Genomic DNA, 26,682 nt, shown 5'->3' with positions numbered 1-26,682 from the left:
AAAAAAAAGGTGTAATGAGGTGAAACCCAGGTATTTGCATTTTTTTTTGAAGTTCCCTAGATTATTTCTGATGATAAGCCAAGTTTGAGAATCACTACACTGGATAATACTTGGGGAGGTAGGCAGAGCATGTGACAGGGACTCTTGGTACTGACAGCTTGTAAATTCTCAAAAGGAATGTCCTCTACAAAGATATACAGAAATATGATATCCAACAAAATCCTGAAATCAAGTTCCTTAAGAAAGGGGCTGTAGTTTATTAATCTTTATTTTTATCACAGCTAAACTTTAAAATGAAAGTTACTCAAGAAAAAGTCCTTGAAAAAAGGATGTTCTATGCCACCTGCTAACAGATTCTTAAGTTTTTAAGTCACAGCATATATATTTCTAAATATAAAAACAATGAGAAAAAATATTCAGCTTTCTGTGAATTATTGGGGTATTCATTCATTCAACAAATATTTACTGGGCAAGTACTACAGGTCCAGCATTGTTCTAGGTGCTGGAGATACAGCAGTGAACTAAAGTGACACAAATCTCTGTCTTTATGAAGCTGATATTCGAGTGATATCAAGCCGAGGAAAGTGATATCAAACCAAAGGAGGTACCACTTCATAGAACATACACACTATCAAAGCAAAGGCTAATTCTTGGAATTAAAGGTTTTTTTATCACAGTATTCTTACCTCCAACTCCTCAGGAAGCAATCTGAACTAGTATATTTTTTTAATTGTAACTAATTTATACAAAGCAGGCATAGTTCATTTTACATAACAGTGTCTGTCCGTGAAACACTATGCATAAATAAAAGTTTAGCAAGCTGAATAATTTAAGATACATCCCTTGAGAAAGTAGGGGAGATTTTAGTTCTATCAGGAGAACAGCAGTTATTGCCTTACTTCAGGATGTTCTGCTGTGAGTCTTCTGGTAAATATATTTATTTTGGCAATTAATCTAAGATATACTGTTCAAGGTAAAAAGACAATTACAGGCTTCCCTGGTGGCGCAGTGATTGACAATCTGCCTGTCTACGCAGGGGACATGGGTTCGAGCCCTGGTCTGGGAAGATCCCACATGCCGCGGAGCAACTAGGCCCGTGAGCCACAACTACTGAGCCTGCACGTCTGGAGCTCGTGCTCCACACAAGAGAGGCCGTGACAGTGAAAGGCCCGTGCACCGCGGTGAAGAGTGGCCCCCGCTCGCCGCAACTAGAGAAAGCCCTCGCACAGAAACGAAGACCCAACACAGCCAAAAATAAATAAATAAAATTTAAAAAAAAAAGACAATTACAAGAAGGTGAATAGTATAACTGCACAGAAGTGATGAAGGAATTGGTATACCTAGGTTTATGAATGCATACCAAAAAGGAACTCCCTAAAAGATATAAAACTAAATTCTGGGAAGGGCATGCTTAAGATGATGAGGGGGATTTTTTTCACTTTCCTAATTATACATTTCTCCATTGTTTGGATTTTCTAACATAAATATAAACATGTATCACTTCTATGAGCAACAAAAACAATAAAGACATTCCATGGGGCGGCGGGGGGGCGGGGGGGGGTGCAGAGAGGACAGCCTTCTGTAATGTGAACAATTATCCCTAATTATTCTATTTGGAAATGTGTGTATTGTTGTTTTCTAATATATATCATGGCTTTTCTTAAGACAGGGCACACACGTTCTCTTCTTTTCTTCCATTCCTGTATGTTGCACATACTGCTTGCCTTTCAAATAAACATACTAACATACTCTTTCCATACCTGATGGAGGAATCATCATCCTACGATCTTGTTCCCAGGGAGGTGAAAGGGACCCAGTGTCAGATGATGCTCTATGAGGATCAGTTAACCTATCAGAGCTTGATTCTCCTCTTTCATTGGTAATCTGATGGTCCAGAGGATTCCCTGGGCCTCTTGAGCCTAATTAAAGAAGAAAAATACAACTATGTTTTATCTAAAAAAGTATTACAAGATCCACCATCAAATAAAATCCAGACCTTTTTAAAACGGAAAAACAATCAGATTCCAACAAAGTTTCCCTAAGACACATTAAACTGTAACTCTATCCTACCAAAGCCATTTCTAAGACAAAAAGGAAAAAATAATTGTCATGTACATAAGCAAACACTTGCCTATAAAATATTTCTAAATGTTATCACCATCATTATTTACACATAAAATCAGTGGTTAAATTGAAAATTATAACCACTAAGTCTGAAAAATAAGGGTAGAAAGTAAATTGCAAAGCAAGAGATGTCTATACCAGATATAATAATTACAAAATCAGGTTTTTGTTGCTTAAACTAATATGCCAATAGTCAAAAAGCACATGATGCCTTTAAAACAGTCATCTTAGAGGCTAATATACCTATTTCAATATTTCTGAAATGACCCGAAGTTTTTTTTTTTTTTTTTTTTTTGCGGTACGCGGGCCTCTCACTGTTGTGGCCTCTCCCGCTGCAGAGCACAGGCTCCGGACGCACAGGCTCAGCGGCCATGGCTCACGGGCCCAACCGTTCTGCGGCATGTGGGATCCTCCCGGACCGGGGCACGAACCCGCGTCCCCTGCATAGGCAGGCGGATTCTCAACCACTGCACCACCAGGGAAGCCCTCGAAGTATTTTTTTAGAACAACTCTTTTAGAAATGTACTCAGATTAACTTAAGAGCCACTCAAAAAATTGGATCTTAATGTTGTAACATGACTCTCTACTTCTGCCCCAAAATGATTTTAACCAGTCTGATTACAAACTTTATATCTGCCAAATAAATTTGGCTTTAAATGGCTTCTAGCAATTTCTAAATATCAAATTCACCTTCAAAGACAGCTCACAACTCTGAAGGCGAGTCTAAAACAAGAGTTTCAAAAACAACAGCACTGTCGAAATAAACAGTTTGAACAAGGTAACACTCATTTGGATAAGAAAAACTGACATGCTAACATTTATAAAGAAGGAGAATCATTTTAAAGTTCCTTTCCTATGATCACAGAAAGAATGGTACCTCAATTAATAACCCATATTCAATTAAAATGAAAAATATTAAAAAATTTTTAACATTAAATAACAAAATAAATTAATACTTCATCTGTCATTGAGGGGGGAATGAGTTCAAAAAACAGTTTTAAAAAAATGGTTTTAATAGAAATCTTTCTACAATGCTTCCCACATTTCAGTACCTCCTTTAAAAGAAGAGACTAAAGCAGAAACTAACACACCACTGTAAAGCAATTATATTCCAATAAAGATGTAAAAAATAAATAAAATATAAATCTTAAAAAAAAAAAAGAGACTAAAACTAATATGACCTTTTCATGGTAACTTGTACAAGTAAGTATAACCATTTTTTTTTAATATGTAGTAATCTTTAAAATTGTCCTATCTACTCTCTTTTGTAGAGTCAGGAGGCCAACTGACTTTTATATCAGAACGTCAACTTTTCCTTAGTCCTTCTAGCATGTTCATCTTTCTAATCAGTTCATTAGAAGAAAAAGGCTGGGAAAGCAGAAAATTAAATCAATGAGACATGTGCGAGAGTCCATTAGGCTGTTTGTCTAGAGTGAAGGACAGATCTTTAAAGGAGACATTCAAAGGCTTTCTCCTGATTGTTTACTTCCAGAGAACAAAGTACAGGCCAAGTGACTACCAGGTGAAAAACTGCAAACATGAAAACGCTAAAGGTTAAGATTTTTCATTCAGTCCAAAAGTTACATACAATTTACTCTAAAAAGAAATTATTTTCCTATACTCAACCTTATTCAAACATCTATCTCAACCAAACTTTCAAAAAAAAAAATGATAACAAGAGGAAGGAAAGGAAAGGTCATTCTTCTCTGGTGGGTCACAGAAACTTTTAGTTCAAAGCAACTCTTTTTAAGACCTGCTGATAACTTACCTAAAACTTCTGTAGCTTTTCTAATGAATAGTAAAACACACTTGCAAATGCTAACCACACTGTATCTTGAAAGTAATTTAAAAAGAAAGGAAAGTAATTTAAATAGGAGAGGAGAAATCAAAGGTAATTTTTACTGTTATTCCAAATATTCAGTTGACTACAAGCAATCCTTGACTTATGTCATTCAACTTCCAGTGATTCACATTTGCAGTTTTGCCAATTATATACCCTTATTTCTAGGGCACTGTTTTTCAGACTGCTGGCTACAACCCATTGTGGTACATGAAATTAACTTAATCTTAACTAGCATTCTTTTTTAATGAAATGGAATAGAACTGAATAGAAAATATCAGAAAGCATCAAAAATAGTAAGGGTAGTGCTATTTCATGTGACTGGTTTCAATTACATTTATGTTGGTGTGTATAATATGACATGATATAAACACAGACTTGGTGCTAAAAACCTAAGACTCTTGATTTTGGAATACATAGGTTTGAATTTTGCTACAACTCAAGGGAAAATTTTAAAGTAACTTGACAAAGTAAACAAAATATAGTTGAGAGATCAAAAGAGTAAAACTCCAGATATACAGGTAACATCAGGGTAAGCGCTGATGAGGTAAATGCAGAAAGATCAACAGCTAATGCTTGAAGTGGCTCTGGAAATTCTCAAAAACACATAAGAAGGTAACAAAGCAGACAATTTGGGGTCAGTTTCTCAAAGTATTAACAAATGATTTAGGTCTCTTTTAGGTTCCCATCAAAACTCTGCCTTCAAGAGAGCACTTCTGAATTCCTTGTTTTTTGTTTTTTTTTTAAAAAAAAGGATCTTTCACTTGTTGATTTTCTACCATGAAAAAGATCATGATAATAAGGTAAAAAAGATTTTTAAAATTCTATATTCCAATAATGTTTCATTAAAATTCAATTTTATGTATCCTTTATAAAGTGATATATAGTATAATACAGTTTTTAAGAAGTTAAAATATGATTTTAAAAGATATATATCAAGTCCTTGAACAAAATGTAATCCATTATAACAGTGTTTCTAAGGGAAAAATATATTCAAATTAGATGTCACAGAGCTCCTTTTCCAAACAAAAGTAACCCAGAATAAGTGCAAGGAATGCCTGTATTTTGCAAAGGTTTATTTTAAAGATCATTTTAAAGATAAGTTGAGATGAAAATATAAAGTAAGGAAGAAATCTAGAGTAATAAAGATGTTTAAACAATATACCTCTTCCTCCTCCCCCTGGAAGCAAAGGTGAGAGTCTGAGTGGACCCTCCAACAAAGTTGGAGGGGAGAGAAAAGCTCTCATTTCAGGTGAAGGTCGACCCAATGGTGAGGGACCATATGGGGAATGCTCTGGAATAATTAAAACAGCATATTTAAATTCATAGTTTCAATTACCTACACTACAGATTAGAATCCCATTTCAACAATTACCTTCGGGTCATTCTATTGCCAATTTAAGTTTAATCCCTGTCTTAAATACTAACCATGCCTTGGGTTTTGCTGATATGGGATAGAATTAAATATTGAACCCTCTGTTTTTAAAGTCTATCTACCAAATGGACACTTCAGTCAATAAAAACATCATCTCCTTGGTAACTAATACACTTGAATAACCATACAATATTAAGCAAAGGACATCATATTTTACAGTAGTAAGAGGACTTCAGGGGCATGAAGTTTGTTTGGTTTTGTTTTGTTTTTAATGGCAGTATGTTTCCAGATATTTAAGCTGGTGAAGGTTGTAACATGGAAGGGCTCTGTTTAAATCAGGGCCAGTCCCAGATAGGCTGTGTTGGGCCATGAATTACTTGAGAAAAGCTCACATTTTGAAAAGTAGGAAAAAAAACCCCACAAAATACTCTGAAACATCAGAAATTACTTTTGATTCATCACCAGTGAAAATTCAGTTTACATAAAATAATTCATTAAATAAATCACTTTATCTATAAACCATATAACCAAGAAGAGCCTTATCATTTTACAAACTTCACCATTCTCAAATAATGGTTATACTTTCAAAGATCAAAAATCAACAACATCAAAAAACAAACAAACTTAAATGCCACCAAAATAACACTTTTCCAAACATGTTAAATTTTATTATGTAGCTTATATAATATTCAAATATAGTTACAACAAAAGATCAAAGCATTATTTACCCTGAGACTTTTTTGCTTTAGATTCAGATAAAAATTCCTTCTGAATAATTCCCCCCACTCCAGATTTTGTTCCTATTTGAAATCCATAACAATCTTCTATTTTTTAATGTAGAAATACTTTCATTTTAATGAAACTGGACTCTCAAAAGTGATTTTTATAACTTTTCAACAGTTATTAAAAGGGGAATCTACCTATATAAAAATAAGTTTGTTTTCACTGCCCTAGAAGCTTAATTCCAATTCAACCAAAATTATTTGGAAAAATTTTAACTATTTGGAATAGTATGAGATCATAAAGATGCTAACTCATTAATGAATGGACAGAAATATTAAATACATCTTCTAAAGAACTGTTTCTTTTAGGGATAATTAAAGCAATCAAAACTCATATTATTAAGGTTTTCCCAACTTTTTAATGAATACTTTTTAATAATTTAAAACCAGTTGTTTTAATTCTTATTTTTATAATTCAAGCAAATTCCAAAGAATAGTTAATATATAAACAGTCACAATGTTATTCCATTTAAGCAATCCTTATTCATTCTCCAAAAAAATAACTAATGAGTACCTTACTATGTACAAAGCACTTTGCTTCTCAAGGAGCTCAAGGTACTAAACATACTTTATCTTACCAAATGCCACTGAGAAAAGGAGGCAGCCATTATTTACATTATTGTGAGAGAACAAAACTCAGAAAATTGGGAGACCATGAGAGAACTCAGATTAGAACCCTAGCTCCAAAATCTAAAATATTTATTAGCAGTGTTAATTCACACTAATATAAACTATATATGCAATATGTATAAAAATATATGCATTTTAAATGAGGGATTAAAAAAAAAAAACTACCTCTGCCAAATGCTGTATTTGGAACATCAAGTGCGTAAGGATCTTTTTCTAAAAGTTCAAATTTAAACTCTGTTTCAGTTAACCTGCAAATAAAGAACAAACATCTCTAAGTTACTCATCCAAGAAAAGCACCCACATTTCAAGAAACTGCCACTATTAAGTACAAGCTACTCTTCACTATCTCAATATCTACATGAGAGAAACAGATCCTTTAAAATTATTCTGACCAAAATACCTTTCCATATCCCCCGCTATTTATTTTGGGGTAACAGGTTCCTTTTTTCCTAGTAATAGTGATGTTTTGTTGAGGCTTGGAATTGTTTTGTTTCTTCAAAAACAGAGTATAAAGAGTACTATATCACAGAATCCAAATTTTAGAAGGATCTTGAAGGGTCCTCCAAGGTCAACCAGTTCAAGTCTATTATTTTACAACTAAGGAAAGTGAAGCTAGCAGTTTAAATGATTTATGCAAAATGAAAGTACCAGGATTAAAACACAGGGCTCCCAGCTCTGAGTCCCATATGCTTTCCATTATGTTATCCATATGATTCCAATCATAACATAAAATTGGAATCTGATTAACTCATCCTACTATTTTACTCCTAAATTTTTTTATCTGAAAAATATGACATTTTAAAAGAATCTTATTTCTAGTTCTTGACCATCAGATCTGAAATGAAACATTTAATCATTCAGTTTTCATTTGTGAGTAGAAAAGACAAGAAGACTAAAACTAATACTGGATAATGTTAATAGTACATTCTGTCAAGAAATTATAACACTATGGGAAGACTTTCACAATCTTCATAGAAATGTGTTTACTCTTCCCTTCGATTGTACACTGTACCCTTTTATCCTCCTATTCATTTTGTTATTGTAAAGCAATGCCACCCAATGCAATAAAACCAGGGAAAAAGAGAAATAATAAACATTCTATCCACTTATTCATTAAAAGATGCTAATACTCTGAGAGGTACTATATCAGAGAGATTCATCCTGTCTATCTCCATCTCTGGTAATCTCCTGCTACCTACACTGGTTTAAAAAAAAAAATTTTTTTTTAAGTTACTTTTTACAAAAGAATCTGTGAAAAGTTTCCTTCTGTTAGAGTAACCTCTCCAAGACAAGTGTTTCAAACAAAAATCTAGTAACTCCTAGTAAAACTAATAGATACTTTACCACTAGATACGTTGGGTTCACTGAAAGCTTTCTTGTTTATCCTTATAAAAGTATTAACTAATTACTAAAATGACAACTAAGAATAAAAGTCATAACTAAAGTTTTTAAAGTATTCCCACTAAGATACTTACTTTTGTCTGTTGTGAGCATTTTCTTTCCTTAAATCATTGAGGTTTCTTTCAGTAGTTCGAGCTGCCAACTTAAGGAAAATAATATATCTTTAAAAACATTTATGAAAACTTAAAATGAAAGATAAGCATATATAAATATCTCAATAATGGCATACAAATATCCCAGTCACTTAAGTAACTAAGTATCCATTTCAGTAAACTCAATGTAAAAAAATTCTAATTCAGAAAATTATTTTAAAAGGGAATGAGTTTCATATAACCAGAAGACATGAGCCTAAGGCTGCAGTTTAATCATGTACTTGCAAGAAATGCTTTTAGCTAGATGTGAAGTCAAGGATTAGCATTATTTGGTGCTGTAAATATCCAAATAAAATGACAAGAGCAATGTAACAGGACCCAAGCTTAGGAATTGAGACTCAGGATCATTATGCATGGCCGCATTGGCTATGGAAACAAAGTAACCGTCTCTGGAAAGAAATCACTATAATTCTGTGAACCTATAAAGGTCTAAAACAGTTTCAGAGCTGGTAAAGGCCATTTTTTTTAATGGCTGAATATAATCAAAGCATGCTGTGTGTTTATTAAGTACACAGCACTGTATAGATACATTCCTTTAGTCTTTTATATTTGCTTAGAGACACTTACATTTAATAAAAATCAGAGTATATATGTTTTAGAAAAAAAAGCTTACACTTACACCAAGAACATGCAATATACCCAAATAGTTGTGGGCAAAATTAAGCTTGTATAGAATACTGCATGTTTCCCAGTTATTCTGTGGACTCTCCAGATTACAAGCAACAGGGTGTGGAACATCAGACCTGCCAGATTAATGCAATCCACTAGAGCAAATGTAACAATCACAAAAAGGTAGATAAATTAACTCAGTCTGTAACTTTTTACAAGTAAAAAGAACTATATTATCAAATGTGTTCACTTAAAATGGTGAGCTGCACCTGAGAATTGACTTTAACTGGGCAAATATTCACCAAAAATGTAGCTTAACCACATTTTAGCACTCAATATCAAAAAGATTCCATGTGTAAATCTTTTTCTGATATATAATTATATAATCAATTTTGTACTAACAAAAAAGAATACTACACCATAACAATTTTAGTTAACAAAATGCCAATTCATTTCACTTTTAATAATGCAGAACTAAAATCATTTCTAAATGTTGTCTATAGTGTAACATATTTACTATTCAGCATATGGCAAAAAAAATGCATAGTTAAGTCAAAAGTAAGTTCTACTCTGATTATAGTATCGTATATATTAAAGATATACCTACAACAGAGAAATATAAAAATAAACTGATGGCAATGATTCATACTTGAAAAGTTTATACCCAAAGGTTAGCAAAAACTGTAATTACAGTGAATAACTGCACTGTATTCCAAAACATTCGTATTCAGATATTAAATATTTACAATATGCAAAAAAGATTCTATTAGGAACAGGTGTTATGGAAAACGAAACAGTCCCTATAAGCTTAAATCTGTGGTAAGGACAAATATAAATGACCATAGTACCTGCCACGGGATACAAAAAAGCAAAGTACTATGACAGTTTGAAGGAAGAAAAGATTAAATCTAACAGGATGGAGCAAAGAAATGCTCAATAGAGAAAGTAACATCTGAAATTATTTATAACAGTAAAATAGTGGAAACAAACTAAAAGTTTATAAAATGAGAAAGGTTTATATAAATTATAAAACATTCATAAAAAATATCTGTGATACATTAAGAAAGCAGGGTATAAAACGTTAATATATGATTTTGTTTTCTTAAACATATATATGTGCTTTATGTCTAAATGTATCAAAAAAGTATGGAATAAATTAAAGTAATACTGCTGATTACTTCTTTGTACTTTTCTACATGGTATGAACTTTTGTTCAATAAGTATATATTATTTTTATAAAATCTGAAAAATATCTTTTCAATTTGAGACATGAAGGGCATATTTTCTGCATGTTTTAATTTAAAGTCAATGTCATTATTTACTAAACAAGAGATTCAATGTATTGAAAAGAAAAAGTACAAGACTTATGAATCTGAAAGGTCAATTTTTCAATTTCCAATCTTCCCTCTCTAATCATGTGACCTTGGGCTATTTCCTCACCAGTAAGACCTGAATAATACCTATTTTACAGAGTTACAGTGTGGATTGAATGAGTAATATATGTAAAATGCCTTTAAGTGCAGTGCCTAGAACATAAGAGATATTAATAAACATCAGTTCCTCTCCATCTTGAAAAAGTAATTTGCATCTGAGTATTTAGAAACTGGTGAGAGGGCTTCCCTGGTGGCGCAGTGGCTGAGAATCTGCCAATGCAGGGGACACGGGTTCGATCCCTGGCCCGGGAAGATCCCACATGCCACAGAGCAACTAAGCTCGTGTGCCACAACTACTGAGCCTGTGCTCTAGAGCCCGTGAGCCACAACTACTGAGCCTGCATGCCGCAACTACTGAAGCCCATGCGCCTAGAGCCCGTGCTCCACAATGAGAGAAGCCACTGCAATGAGAAGCCTGCGTACCGCAATGAAGAGTAGCCCCCGCTCGCCGCAACTAGAGAAAGCCTGTGTGCAGCAATGAAGACCCAACACAGCCAAAAATAAATAAATAAAATTTAAAAAAAAAAGGTGAGGAGTGGTGAAGAAGACTAAATTCATTTCCAAGCCCAGCTTATTAATTCAAAAACAAATCTTCACTTGACCACTCAATACAGAAGCATACAAAAATCTCAAAATTGGGAAGGACCTTGATATTCAACACATATAATCTCTCACTGTAAGTTGAAATCTCCATTCCAAGAAACATCCATGCCTAAAAACAAAAATACCTTCCAAGCTTCAGTATAACAACAGTGATAATTTAACAGTTAATATCTACTGAGTGCTTACTATATGTCAGGTACCTGGCTAACAGAATTATCTTATTTAACCATCACAATAACTCTATGAAATAGGTACTAATGATATCTCTGTCTTTAGGTAAGGAAACTGGTGGTAGATGATAGAGTCAGAATATCAACCAAGACAGGTTGACTCCAGACCCCATATTCACCCACTGTGCAAACTGCTTCCCCTTGAAGACTGCAAGGGACAAGTCTTCCAAAGGCCAGCTATTAACAATAGTTCTTCATTTTAGAGGGATCATCCTGATCACTAGCCAAAATCTACATGCTTATCACTTCCTCATACAGTTCCTCTGGAGCACTGACATGTCATTTCTCATGATGGTCTTTTTCTTAATGTGTAACAAGTAATTCAACAATGAGAATCAGATACCTGAATTGTATAACTTTTAGAATTAGGAGGGGCTCTAGATTATTACTTAGTACAGTCCCATTGTTTTACAGATGAGTAAACAGGCCCAGAGAATTTTAAGTAATTTGTCCACAAGTAATTAGTTGACAATCCAGTGCCTGAAACAAGTCCATGAACACTACCTCACCTCCCCCAAAGAGTATAAGCTCCTTGCAAAGAAGCAATGTGCTGAAAGCGGAGAAGGAAAGGTCAGATTTTGTGAATAACTGTATCATAACAAAGTATGTTCATAAGGAACATAATTTCACTACTGGTGAAAATAAAAGAAACTGATTTCTTTAAACACCACCTTTTTTCTCAGTTTTAAAAGTGTACTTTTTACACTGCTCATTTAAATTAGGAAAAAGAACAATTTGATGAAAAAGCCTAAGAAAATTTAATACTTACCCAATTATCATGTGCTTTTTTCTCATGAGAAATAATCTGAAAAAGAAAGTCATTAAAATAGTACTGACAACAATTTTTTTCAGTAAAAAACATTCACACCTACCACTATGATTTAGTACGCAACTCATAAACTCAAAAATAACTCAAGCATCTCTAAAAAGTCAGCAACTAACATTTTAAAGCAAATTTTCATATACATATGATCTACTCTATTATACTTTTAAACAAAAACTGAATGTAAAGACAACTAAAATTTTTGTCTAGTAACATTTCTATTTTACACAATTATCAACTACAATAGGAGGTGCCAATTAAGAGACAACTAGCCAGACTAAACAAAGGCCCCAATGCTGATATATGTTTATTTATTTATGCAACCCAAATTCCCAAATCAGCATCAGTTCACATGGCAACTTTAAACAATATCTTTTGTTCCAGAATCTCTGCCTACCTAGAAATGTTCCACAGCCATGTGCAAAACCTTAAGAGAGTAACTATACTCCTGCATCAAAACAGATACCATTCAAACAAATCACAACTGTTTTAAGTCACTCACACACACAAACACACACACACGCACACACACATGCACGCACATACCTACCTGTCCTTGATAAGAATGAATGGTTCTCTCCAATTCTTCTTCTAGATCTTTGGCTCGCTTTCTATAAAGAACAAATAATCATTCTACTATTAACATATACTAAGAAATTATAGAACACACTATCTCTACTGAAAATATTAATTAAAACACCTAGAGTGCTTTGTTTCATGTAACTCTAGAACTCCACATGTTAATCACCTTTATGAGGTTCTAAAGTATATTTTTTCCTGATATAATTTCAATATTAATTAAGCTTTAGGAGTACTACTACTTGGGTTTACCTAAATCAAGATCATGAAAAGATTAGATGGCATACTGGCTTATTTTTATTTTTAAGAAGCATAGTATTGGGAGATTTATTCAGACTTCATATAATCTTAATAGAACTCTAGGAAATTAATGATCTATAAGAAATAAATTGTTATTTATTACCTTTATAAGACTAAAAAGACAATTCCTTCTTTTGGATAAAATTCAAGCTTACTCTTCCCAATGTAAAATGAAGTATCACAACTATTTGGAATACTGTTGAATCTTGCCACTTATTTTCTCTGGGTTTTTATTATATCTACTATTTTACCTTAGCTCAGTGAGGATTGAGCTAAGGTAAAAACCAGACTTACGGTCTTATAAACACTTCTTCATAACTTTAATTAAGGCTTACTCTCCTTTTGGTGGCATACTTCTCAAATTGATTAACATTATATACATTCTTCCCCATGTGAACCAAAGAGGAAAGACCTTAAAATTAATCACATTCATAAAGTTCTTAACATTAACATAAAATAGGATCGCTCATATTCAAATCCAACTAATGTGAGAGATTTAAAATCGCACACACTGAAAGTGCGATTCCTTTCTATATTTTCTGTGTAATTGCATAATAGCAAGACATCTAAGGGAAAAATAATGAATCAAAAATATGTGGGGTTTTTTTGGTTGCTTTATTATTTTTTCTGGTATTGGGCTTTTGGATACTCTTCCCACCTCAAAAGAAAGGGCTAAAATATATTCAATACCTATAGGTCTCCAGCTCTTCAGCTGCATGGCTGATCTTTTCATCTGCTTTGGAAAGTTTCTCCTCTTTCTCTAACCGGTAGTTTTCCTCTGCTGTTAACTTCCTTAAAACAAAAAGTGTTTTATTTCTTTTACTATATGTCATAAAATAATCAATAATCAATTACTGCTTCCCATTTTACTGATTTTACTGATACTGCAAATATCAGTAAAAACATCACATGCAAGAAAAAAATGTACCTGAGTGTGGAATTTAATATTATAAACTCAAATTGTAAAGCACCTTGTCTAATACAGTACTAGTAATACAGAAGTTTCAAGAATTTTCTATAAGAATTTATCACAGAAATAAGATTATCAAAGGTAAATATTAATAAAAAATATTATGACTCTATATTATTTACCAAGCTTTCTAGTATAAAGTATTACATTTATTAGACAAGAAGTCACCAACTAATGAACTATGTTTCAATAATTTTTAAATTGATTGTTAGTTGTTAAAATAGTGATTGGGCTTCCAGGCCAGGACACACGCACATGCACACACACACACACACACAAATGAACCCAAAGTAAATAAAATTTAGTGTCCAACTTACTACTTCTACTTAACCATAATAGCTAATTTAATGAGCCCTTGAGCATGTGCCAGAAACTCTTCTTTCACCTCTCTATATATTATCTTATTTAATTATCACAATAGCTCTACAAGAAGGGTACTGTTGGGCTTCCCTGGTGGCGCAGTGGTTGAGAGTCCACCTGCCGATGCAGGGGACACGGGTTCGTGCCCCGGTCCGGGAAGATCCCACATGCCACGGAGCGGCTGGGCCCGTGAGCCATGGCCACTGAGCCTGCGCGTCCGGGGCCTGTGCTCCGCAACAGGAGAGGCCACAACAGTGAGAGGCCCGCGTACCGCAAAAAAAAAAAAAAAAAAAAAAGAAGGGTACTGTTTACAAAAAGAAAAATGAAGCCCAGAGAAACTAAATAACTAGACCAAGGCATACAGTCAGCAGTTAATGACTCCATTATACTACATCACCCATGTTGTTTCACACGGTATCATTAATAACACTGGTCCCTCAAGATATACTTGTTGAAGGCCACCGGAAAACATATTTGGAGTCCTACCTATGGATGCCTCACCTTTTTCATGAGCTTTGGGGAAGAACATGACAAACCACTGAAGAAATTCTACATGTCAACAATATATGTTTTATATTCCACACACTACATTACCTATTGCTTAGGAAGCACTCCCCAACTCAATCCTAACCTAAAAAGAAGGACTCATTCCTAGGTTTACTGACAGAAACCATGAGGCTACCCTCATGGTAGCTCTTCCATTTTGTCAAGTTTATTTCTCTTTTATGCCTGGAGCAGTCCCCAGTGGCCAGAAGTCCATGATGAATAGAAAGGTTGTAAATTCTGAACTGAATCCAAAGCATGATTGAAGTACACAGCTTGGTAGTCAAAGAGCCTAAGAAATCACCTAGCATCCTGATGTCAGTGGAGTTTTAATATTCTCTACCAGTTTCCTAACACATACAATAGAATCTCGTTATTCCCGCTAGTTATGGTCTATAAAGTCACCACAAATCCTAAATTAGCAAATACTGCTCCTAGGTGAAATACAGGGTTAGATTCCTATGAGCTCTGATCACAGCACTTTTATCATTAATACATAACCCTGTTGTATGTGTTTCTGGTTAAAGACACCTTATTTAATATATACTGCTGATTCATAACAAGGAACTCATGGCCCACAGCATTATAACTCATGCCTGAACAAAGTTTATCTGCACATGTATTTTCTCTAGAAGGCGCACCCCTGCCTTCCTGCACTTAGCAACGCTAGACAGCACTTCAGTACTACACTTGGGGACCATTTTAAACAGCTAAATCACCAAAAAAATAAAAAATTAAGATGTGGCCCTAAATAAAGAACACTTGTTTACAGAATGAGAGCTGAAACGAGAAGGCAGAGTTCTTGTTCGACATCAACTGGGAACATGCACACTGGGCAATTCAAATTTTCTGCCATTCTGTGCAAGTTTGCAAATGACCACTAAAGCTTTGCAAGTATTGATTTTTTTTAAAGATATTTTAATATACATGTTTATTTATATTTATTTATTTTTGGCTGTGCTGGGTCTTCATTGCTGCGCGTGGGCTTTCTCTAGTTGCGGCGAGTGGGAGCTACTCTTTTGTTGTGGTGCGCGGGCTTCTCACTGCGGTGGCTTCTCTTGTTGCAGAGCATGGGCTCTAGGCGTGTAGGCTTCAGTAGATGCAGCAAGCGGGCTCAGCAGTTGTGGCTCGCGGGCTCTAGAGCGCAGGCTCAGTAGTTGTGACGCACGGGCATAGTTGCTCCACGGGATATGGGATCTTCCCGGCCCAGGGCTTGAACCCGTGTGTCCTGCACTGGCAGGAGGATTCTAACCGCTGCGCCACCAGGGAAGTCCCACTAGTATTGATTTGGGGTTACAAATAAATTTTCACAAGTAGGTGAATTTACAAATACAGAATCCTCGAATAATGAGGATCAACTGTAAAAACTTGCATTAAGTTATAAAGAGGCTTGAAAGTCTGTTACATTTTATTTCCTTTAATGATGAAAAACATGTGATATAGTAGTATTTGAAAATCTGGTGTCTCCAGATAGATATCTCAAGGGTCTTCTGTGTATCTATGCATTCAAGCATCAGCATACATACACATACACACACACACACACACACACACACACAAACACAATCTTTCACTACAATATATAAAAGCACTAAACATATTTATTCATATATTTAACAAATACTTATTGAATAACTACCATGTGCATAGTTTCAGGCACTGGGAATACAGAAGAGAAGAGAATGAAGTAATTATCTCATGGAGTTTACATTTAATGTGGGGAAGATTAAAAAAAAAAAGATAATCAATCATCAGAGGATAATGAAGAAAAATAAAGCAAGATACAAGATAAGGGGATAGGAAGGGGCAGGTATTATTTTAGTTACAGTAGCCAGGGAAAGATTCTTTGAGGTAACATTTGAACCTAGACTCAAGTGAAATGAAGGATTGAACCTAACACAGGGGAATAACCACTCCAGGCAGAAGGAACAAGTGCAAAAGGCCCTGAGCTACAGATGTGCTTGGCATGCTAAAGATCATCAAAAAGGCCAGCATGGCTGGAAGATAGTGAGGGAAAAAGAAAATGAATAAGCTAAAATTAAAGAGGTAGCAACAGGCCAGATCTTATAGGGTCTTGGAGGCCATGATAAAAGCTGTGGATTAAATTCTGAGTGTGATGTGCAGGCACTTGGAATTTCCAAGCAAGAGAGTGACAATACCCATAATTTATGTTTTAGAGGGCTATGCTACTGAAAACACATGCAGGAAGTTAAGAGTGGAAAGATGGAGACCACTCATGAGGCTACTGCAATAAACCAGGTACTAACAGATGATGGCTGGGATCAGAATAGCAGTGTGGAAGGTGGTAGAAAGTGGTCAGATTCAAGACATAGGAAAGCTGACAGAATCTGACAATTGACTGAATGAAAGAGAGAAGGCAAGGATGGCTTAAGCACCTGCTCTGAACAATTCAGCAAATAACACTGCCTTTTACTGAGACAAGGAACACTGGGCTGCAGCAATTTACACAGGGAGAGGAATCAGTTTTATATATATCCGAGATGGAATTAATGGATACTTCAATTAGTAAGATGTCCACCCAGATTCCCAGACCTAGCTTGCAATATTGGGAAGTTTAATTAGCAATAATTTGCTTATTACTTATTAGAAGTTAAAGAGGATTTTGTGAACCAGCCTGGAAAGTCTACTATCATTTATATTTTCTTCCTTGAAGAAAAATGTGTCAAAATCAAATAACTTTCTTAAAAATAAATTGATGAAAAGCAACCCAGTCATAAATTGAGAACTGTGAATAATCACATAAGCCGCATGCATATGCAACATTTTTAAGCTACTTTACTTCCCACTCAGTGGAGTTACCAACATAATTTTTATTACCTGTGAAGTGTCATTTCATTTTCTTGATACAGTTCAGTCATTACTTTAAGTTTCTGCTGAAGCTTTTGAGTCTCACTTTCAAACTGTGTATTTTCTGACTGTAAAGATGCTTGTTCAGTCTGGAGATTTTTAATACACTCTACAGAAAAAGTTTTTAAATCACAGTTAAAGGAGCAAATATTCTAAGTTGCACAGTAACATTTCATAAAAATAAAGATTACCAAAAGTAATTAATAAACTAAATTCTTTGCAACAGAAAATTTATAAGGTATTTTGTTCACCTAAATACCTTTTAACATTTTAAAGAGCTATATAAATTATTATAAATTTTTTTATTATTTAAAGATTTACTTTAAAAACAAATTTCCTAAAACCTTCAATATTCTAATTTTAGCATCTAATTTTCAGTTTAGGAGACAAAAGCCACTAAAATTCTCAAAGTTTTGGTGATGAGGGTTTTGAAGGCAAATATTTTTGTTCAATATTTTCCATGAAACTACTTCCACATGATGAATAATGCATGTTTTTTATCTAGTAAAAACTTTATCCATTAATACTTAACTTCAACCCAGCCTCTTTTTAAGCCAAAATTTTGATATGTGTTATAAATCAAGCCAGAAATTTGGATCTTCTGATAACAAATGCTCTAAAGTCTTGCTAGTTTAAACCATATCAAGACTGGAAAGAAAAATACCAATTTTAGCTTTGTTTCAACCTAAAAGAATTACCTGTGGAACTAAAATTAACAATTCTAATTAATTATGAATATTTTATAATTAGTGCAACCACTGTTTTTAAAACCTTATTACTCTTCCAACATAACTTAACTCAACTCCTCTAAGACTGAGGTGATATCTCCCCAAAAGTGTGTATGAATCACCACTATACCATATATCTTAAAACAAGGCAAAACACTCTGCCTAAAGAGGACAGTTTCAAAATCATACTAACAAGTATTAAAATTTTATTTACATGTAATAGTATATAATTATTCTAAAACATCTATTAATTAAAGGTACACACCAAAATGATAGTTTAAGTAAATACCTTAACATTGAATGATTAAATGTGCAAGAAATTGTTCACATCTGTCTTTCCACAGAAATTTTTAAATCTGTATCAGTTAAAAAGTCTGTTGAGCTACGCTTTAAGCCATTGCCACTGTTAAGTCTTAACAATTCTTAACAAGCCACTGTTAAGTCATTTAACTGAAATTAATGTTGGATATTATCTCTATTAAAATTGGATCATCCCTACTTTTTTTAAAAAAATTAAACCAACAGTTAAATCTTCATTATATTTTTGTACTTCTACCTTAACTATTTTGTTTCAAATCCTCTGTATCTTAAAAGAGGACTGTAAATGATTACTGAAAAAGGCAAGATCAGAGGAGAAACAGTTTAGAAGAAAACTTTCCTGTTATGAATAGAAGATCAATTATAGAAATTTATCTTTCATGACCCATTAAAAAAAAGAAAGATTTGCAAGAAGCATACAAACACAAAGTCTCCAAATACTACTTTTAGAAAATAATAATTTGCCAAGAAATTTTATTAAGTGATGGGGTAACTGGTGAGCAAATTCCTTGCTTTTCTAGCAGTTACTACAGTTCCTCACTGAGAGCCTGTTAATGTACTAAAATATGGCTTCCTGGAAAGCAGGCTCCATATCTTTTCCTCCTGTAAATCTCCCATGGCTTTTAGCACTATGCTTTACATATAGCAAAACGTTATTTTTAAGTTAATATTAATGTTTTTCAAAATCCAAAAATAATCCAACTACCAGTATCGTGTGAATAGGACAATGATAATTTTTTAAATAATCTGTATCTCTGGTGGTTCAATCTTTTCAAAAAGTGTCTTATTATAAATACAGTTCATTTATTTTAGAAATTATTGAAAATACAGATAAGTACAAAGAAAACAGAAATCTGTCCCATATTCAAAGAGAATCATGGTTGACATTTGAGAATGTCCTTCCATTATTTTTTTATGCTAACAGTTACAGTGATGTTTTTTTTTTTTTTTTACAAAATGGAATGTTACTTATATCAACTTTAAAAAATTTCAAACATAACTAACTGCATTTGTTTACTTTGGGAAAAAACACTATCAGCAAAATAAATAAAAATCTTTTCAATAAAAAAAAACTTCAGTTCTACAGGTCTAACATCATTCCTGTATGTGCTAATACAGTATGCATGTACATTAAAGGAAAAAACTATTCTGTAAAAAGTTCTGTAAAATACAGTAGTACCACTACTAAAAATCAATTTTGCAGTCAACAAAGATTTTTTTTTAACATCTTTATTGGAGTATAACTGCTTTACAATGTTGATAGTTTCTGCTGTATAACAAAGTGAATCATCTATACGTATATATATATCCCCATATCCCCTCTCTCTTGCACCTCCCTCCCACCCTCCCTATCCCACCCCTCTATTAACATTTTTAATTTGCTACTTTTTAACAACTAAAACCATACCATGCGTATGACACTGAAATTCAAAGGTAAGTAGTTTACATGTTTTTTAAAATAATGCCATTAATTTTATATAAATATGGAGAAAATGATATGGCTTTACCAACAACAATAAAACCTCATGACTAACTTTTCAGATAACCGACAAAAGTAAAAGTAAAAAAAAAAATCAAATTGTATCTCCCCATAATTGATTCAATTAATGTACCATTCTCTATAAGATGTATTTATTTAGAAAAACTTTATAAGTATGTAGATTACCTACCTGTAAGCTCTTCTTTTGTTTTATCAGCTTCGGATAATTGAGTGTAAATTTGGTTTCTTTCTCCTTCTAGGGTTTTTAAAGAAGCTCTTAACTTCAAAGAATGGGAGAAGGAGAAGGAAGAAAAGCAACATTAATCAATTATACCAAAAAAACAAAAAAATCTCAATACACCATCCCAATCCCTTGAAGCTCTTTTACACTCTGATGAAATTATTGCCTAGACTACACAAACCAACAATGTAGCTTCCATCCTGGAAAGTTAGCAAAGTCATCAATAGCTGTAAATCTCCAAAAAGGAACAGAGAAGATCAGTGACAGATGCTTGAATAGTGGCTATCTGCTTTCAGCACGTAAGATTTTTTTTTCGTTTTTTGTATTTTTGTGTTTTTTTTTTCCCCCTGCAGTAGAAGCTTTGGAGTCTTAATGACTGGACCGCCAGGGAAGTCCCAGCACATAAGTGTTGATTAAAGCAGCCTTCAAACTACATTACCAAGACTTCACATAGATCAATAAAGATCAGGATACCACTACTAGGATGAAAAAGGTTAGGGATAAACCACAAGAAAATGAATCTAATACCTACTTCTCAAAACAAGATATTAGGCAATAGAGGATCAGAAAATACTGAGACCAGAGGATGAAGAATGCACAAAGAGGGAAGTATGGGAGAATATATAGTAAACATTCTTAATATATTCCTTATCCAAAGAAATGAGTGTATACCTTGAAAAATTTTATGATAAATTCTAAAAATTAACAATATGAATTTTATAATAACAATAGTTACTATAAAAAAGAAAAAAGCAATTGAAGAAAATTCTGATCACTTCTAAAAATTCTATCACTTCATGGTAACTATAAAATGGACTTTTAAAAGTTACTAGGACATATGGATGTTTATTTCTTTGTCTATATTCTTTACATTTCTGTAGTAATGCAAACCTTAGCAGCATGAATCAGTTTCTTCAAAGCTCCTTTTGGTTGATTATCTATAGTGAAAAACAAAAACATAATAATAAATTGAGAAAACAGTGCAATGCCACAACAGACATTCCAATGATTTTATTAGTTCACTCAACTAGAGCCTTATAATCCTTCTTCTTGCTACAATAAACAATTTAATATAAGGCAGAACAGCCTCGAACCTGCTCCCAGGAAGCTAAACTAAAAAAGCACTGAAAGTACCATAGTATCGTCTAACAAGGTTCTTCACCACTAACTCCAAGAACAGAGTTATAACAAGGATTTGGTATTCACCTAAATCCAGCCCACCGTCTCAATTATTCTTAGAATCCTTCAGCATACAAAATATGAGTGGAATTGTACTCCAAATTAAAATAACATTAAAAAGCATGAGTTTTCTCATTAGAAAAAGAATTATTTCTTACAAGATAAAACAGAAGTGAAAAAGTATAAACAGAACTATACGTATTTACTTTGAAATGTACTTTTCTTCCAACACATTAATGCTATCATCAAAGAAAATCTTTTAAAAAATCACACCTTCTCCTTAATATTTGTTAATTATACAGGGGATGGAGGGAGAGAAAAGAGAAAGGGCACAAAAGTCAAAACTATCATTGGGGGAAACTGGATGAAGATACATGAGACTTCTCTGTACTGCTTTTACAAACTTTCTGTGAGTCTATAATTATGTCAAAACAAAATGTTCTTTTTTTTTTAAGTCAAAGGAATTGGTTTGAAAATACACTAAGTGGCTACAGTGAACCTAACTTTTGCTGAGTTTCCAGACTGCAACCGGCAATGGCAATAAGAATTTGGGATGGCCAAGATTAAAGTACTGTAAACATCTGAACCATCTAAAAAAAGAGGTATCCTGAGGCATTCATTTACATAACACTCGTTTTTCAAACTACTCACCCAGCCATTTGATCAGTTTACAGTACAGGGAAAAACAGGCATGGAAATGATTATGACGCAATGTGAAGAGTGCTGTAATGTACAACATATAAAAAGAACAGAGAGGAAGAAGACTGAAGGTCTATCTGAGAGGCTGAAAAAAGATTTACTGAAAAGGTGTTATCCCAGCCGAAACAACCATAAGGGATAGTGAGAGAGGGACAGAATATTACACAAGTATATAAAGAACATGGTGCACATGGGGAACTAAAAGGAAATACAAGAGCCAGTCATCGTTTTCGGTAAAAGAGGATAAGTCATGACTTAATACCTAAGTGCGCACCATTCCCTGAATCACTCTTCATTTCCAATTCCAAGTTATCATCATCTGTTATGTCTTCTCCAAGCACAGCAGCCCAGTCTTTCATCTTTTGTAAGCGCTCAGTCAGAGACTTGACATTTAGCAACGGGGGAAAAAAAGAGAGAGGGTAATACCTTATGCTAACAGCTTTACAACTTCTGAATGCATACTTGTAGTCTAAAAATCAATCCACATAGATGACGGTACAGGAGCTCTTATTCTCCACCTGGCATAAAATATGTAAACACTCTCAAAAACTCACATTTATTTAGTATTAAACTCTGCAAGTTAAAAATCAAAACTGGTTACTCCTAAATCAAATACAATACTTGATAAGGGCCCATTTTTGCTAAAAGTATCACATGACTATAAAGCAACAAAGCATATCTTAACGTGATGTTTCTCACTTGCCATAGTAAGAGTGGACATTAACATGAGAGTCAATTTTGTGTGAAGTCAAACAAATCCTCAAGTGAGGTACATGATATATAAAAAAATCACAGATTTCACAGATTCAATTTATTCAAGTAAACAACTAGCTGAGGAGCTCAACTGACATAAAGAAAAGGAAATTATAAAAGAGAATCTGAATTGGAACATTAAAGGTTTTCCAACAGTACTTTTTTGAATTTTCTTAAATAAAGGAAGATTTTCTTAAACCACAGAGAATAAAATAGACTGTCCCACATATTTCTGTGGAAGGACCCACCTAAAAAAACCCATTCTGCTCTACAATTTCCACCCTTCGATCTCCTCCCTCTTGAGTTCCAGGCACAAATATCATGGCCTACAACTTTGAGTAGAGCTTGAGATTAGCATCTCATTCTTGTTCTGTTAGGAAGAGTCCCAAGTTCTTTAGTAGAGTAAGTTTAGGGAAAAAAAATGAAACAACAAAACAAATAAAACAAATTATGAATACAAATCCTAAAGATGGAATCTTAAAAACATCCTTAGTAGCAACATAAATAGCATAAATGTACAGCTTCCAAGATGAAAACATCCATTTCACTGTGTAGATTACAGAATGTTAATTGTACAGCTTATTACTTAGTATTTACACTTGAGTATCTGTTTGCAGTTTGAAAGTATAAGATCTAAAAGGGTAGGCAGGTGGACATATATACACTACCAAATGTAAAATAGATAGCTAGTGGGAAGCAGCCGCATAGCACAGGGAGATCAGCTCAGTGCTTTGTGACCACCTAGAGGGGTGGGATATGGAGGATGGGAGGGAGATGCAAGAGGGAGGAGATATGGGGATATATGTATATGTATAGCTGATTCACCTATATATAATGCAGAAACTAACACACCATTGTAAAGCAACTATACTCCAATAAAGATGTTAAAAAATTAATTAATTAATTAAATTTAATTAAATAAAAGGGTAGGCAGGAAAAAGTGGTAGAAGGGAGAGACAGGGCATAGGGAAAAAAAAATCAACAAATCCGAATAGTAATATCAACTATTTTATTCCTATTGGAGTCAAATTTCAATTAGATTTACTTAAAGTAGTCCTCTCTGTAAAAAGTACATGTATCAGTTAATCTAGTATTAAAGACATTCACCTAATACACATAACCTCATTTGTCCAGTTTAAAAAATTCTTTCCAACCTCTTCTTTTCAACAAAAAAAGATGGCAATCTTAAGATAAAAGGTAAAATCCAATATCCTTTGTCTTTCTTCACTAAATACCCAGGCTAAAATACAGAGGAGAGAAGAAAAAAGGACACAGGGAATATAGATGTATATATACTACAAATCTACAAAGTCTTCAAGGAACATTAGGCAGCAAGGATATCAACACTGGTACAAATTGGAATGTATGCCCAAAAGTATACTTCCTCAAATTTGGCCAAATAAATTATCAAAATAAAAGCTGCTAAAAACAAAAATTTTCAAATTCCATAAATTAGTATAAAATTCTAGCTTAACTCATTCACTAAACCAGCAGGGTCATTTACCTTCATCTGATTTTCTTTATCACATAGAACTTGTTCCACATGTACTTTGGAGTCTTCGAATGTTATTTTCTGTTTATTAAGTTCATTCACTTTTTCTCTCCATTCTTCAGCTTCTTGTAAAAGCTAAAATTCAAATCCCAAATAAAAAGAAAAGCAACTCATATTATCTCATCATACTTATGTGTAGGTACACTTATTTATATATCTAAGGTGTATCATTAATAGAACCTCACAAAAAGGAAAAGCACCTCATTATCTTATCATATGTAGGTGTAGATGCACTTATTTATATACCTATGTGTACCACTAATAAATATGCAACACAATGTGTTACTGAGAAGGGAGAGAGAAAGGGAGCGGGGGAAGGAGAGAGGAAGGAAAGGAGGAATGGAATGAGGAAAGAAGGGAAGGAAGGAAAGCGGGAAGGAAGGAAGGGCTCCTGTTTTCAAAGAACTTTCAAAACAGGGGTAAGGCAAAATAAAACACTTAAACATTCGTCAACTGATTTACATAATAAACTTATATCAAATAAAAAGGTTTCTAAGACAAGCATATTTGTTAGATTTGGCCATTCCTTATATCCCATATAACATGCCATACCTTACTTGTATTAAAATTTATTTTTTTAATCATGTGCCATTTTGTGGTTAATTAACCTTCAGAATACCATTAATCTAGAACAGGTCAAATTCTGCATAAATAATCTTTTACTGTATATACTTTTACAGGAGAGGAAAGATTTTCTCAACATGAATAAAAGATAAAGATTGTTATAAAAGATAAACTTAACTACATACTGCTTAAAAGCTTTGCAAATCAAAAAATAACAGAAATAAAATTTAAAAACAAGTAACGAGAAAGAAATTCTTATATATACCAAAGCGTTAATAACCTTAACATGCAAAGAGCTCTTAGAAGTCATTAAGAAAAATAGCCCCCCCCCAAAAAATAGAATCAGCAAGCAATTTACAAAAGCATCGGCATATATATATATATATATATATATATATATATATATATATATGAAAAAAAAAGGCCAATTTTATTTAGTCTTTAAAACTCTATTCTATCAAATAGTAATTACTGGGTTTCTCTGAAAAACTAAGGCTTCATTAGCATATTCCCTAGCACAAGAAAAACCAATCCTTCTCCATGCATGTATAATAGAATAAGACAACACTGACAGATTAAAAATAAATAAGAATTGAAGAATGAAAGATTTGGTGATTGGCTGGTCTCTAGTGATTTACTAAAGACACTGCATACACAGCATGCAGTCTTATAAGGTTAAAGAAGGAATGTGTTAGAACATGGAATCAGTGAATACAGAATAGTTTATTTCAAGAACTCTGGTGATTAAAAAGGAATTAGATGAAAGCAGTTATAAAGAGTAAGACAATCTAGGTGAAATTTTTTTTTCAAGGTACAAAAGGTCACTTTTGATTATACTGATAACATAGCAAAATTAACACAGGGTGTACTTTCTCCTGAAATCTACTAAGATGACAGTAAAGAGGTTTAAGGGAAAAAAAGCATAAACCCTCAAGGAAAAAGAGAAAACGTGATGAGGAAAAAGATAATTCTAGAAGTGGAAAGTGGAAAGAGATGGAAGCACAGTAAAAGACCAGACAGAAGTGAAATCTAAGGCAGAAGATGGGAGACTCTAAAAGCAGGTTGACTTGATACAACTCAGAATGGCTTATGATTTGGAGGCACAAGTACTACGGTATATGTGGAATGAAAAGAGGAGGACTACTCAAAAGTCTTTATGAAAAGCAGTTAGAAAATCCCCTAAGTTCTCCCCGCACACATATACACACACTCTAATGCTCAATCCATCCCTCTCCCCCACACACACCACTGTCTTTCACATGCATGCACACATGCACGTGCACAGGCACACTCACACACATACACACACATCTGGCAAGAACCTGGAAGGTTATTCTCTGGAGAGCTAGAATCTGAAACTCTGGGACACCTGACCCAGGTAAAGGTGTGAGTAACAAGCTGAAAACATAAAAGCATTAAGCAAAAGTTGACTTACTGAAATGAAGAGTGAGATACCAGCCCTCCTGACCTCACTAAGCTGCTTACCTCACTGCTGGGAAACAGGATTATACCTCCCAAATGGGAACTATGGAGGAGTCATCCCTGT

At 33.7% G+C, this 26,682-nt stretch overlaps 1 protein-coding gene across 6 annotated transcripts in view; it reads right to left on the bottom strand.

Moving 5' to 3' along the window:
• MIA2 (MIA SH3 domain ER export factor 2) overlaps positions 1-26,682 on the bottom strand; it is a 109,490-nt gene that overhangs the window by 18,796 nt on the left and 64,012 nt on the right. For 5 of the 6 annotated variants that reach the window (XM_027111117.1, XM_027111112.1, XM_027111115.1 and 2 more), the window contains 12 exons: positions 24,525-24,647; positions 22,530-22,650; positions 21,281-21,327; positions 20,339-20,429; positions 17,593-17,731; positions 13,572-13,673; positions 12,553-12,613; positions 11,949-11,984; positions 8,227-8,294; positions 6,917-6,999; positions 5,130-5,258; positions 1,761-1,919 (listed from right to left, as the gene is read on the bottom strand). In XM_027111117.1, the coding sequence (XP_026966918.1) occupies positions 1,761-1,919; positions 5,130-5,258; positions 6,917-6,999; positions 8,227-8,294; positions 11,949-11,984; positions 12,553-12,613; positions 13,572-13,673; positions 17,593-17,731; positions 20,339-20,429; positions 21,281-21,327; positions 22,530-22,650; positions 24,525-24,647 (1,159 nt within the window). The remainder of the gene's footprint in view (positions 1-1,760; positions 1,920-5,129; positions 5,259-6,916; positions 7,000-8,226; positions 8,295-11,948; positions 11,985-12,552; positions 12,614-13,571; positions 13,674-17,592; positions 17,732-20,338; positions 20,430-21,280; positions 21,328-22,529; positions 22,651-24,524; positions 24,648-26,682) is intronic. The other variant, XM_027111116.1, reaches the window with a different exon arrangement.

The sequence above is a fragment of the Aethalodelphis obliquidens genome, unplaced genomic scaffold (genome assembly GCF_003676395.1).
Source record: "Aethalodelphis obliquidens isolate GAN/ISIS:26980383/991018 unplaced genomic scaffold, ASM367639v1 scaffold10, whole genome shotgun sequence".
Lineage (NCBI taxonomy): Eukaryota > Metazoa > Chordata > Mammalia > Artiodactyla > Delphinidae > Aethalodelphis > Aethalodelphis obliquidens.
The sequence above is the reverse complement of the archived record's forward strand: the minus strand, read 5'-3'. Positions and strand labels throughout refer to the sequence as shown.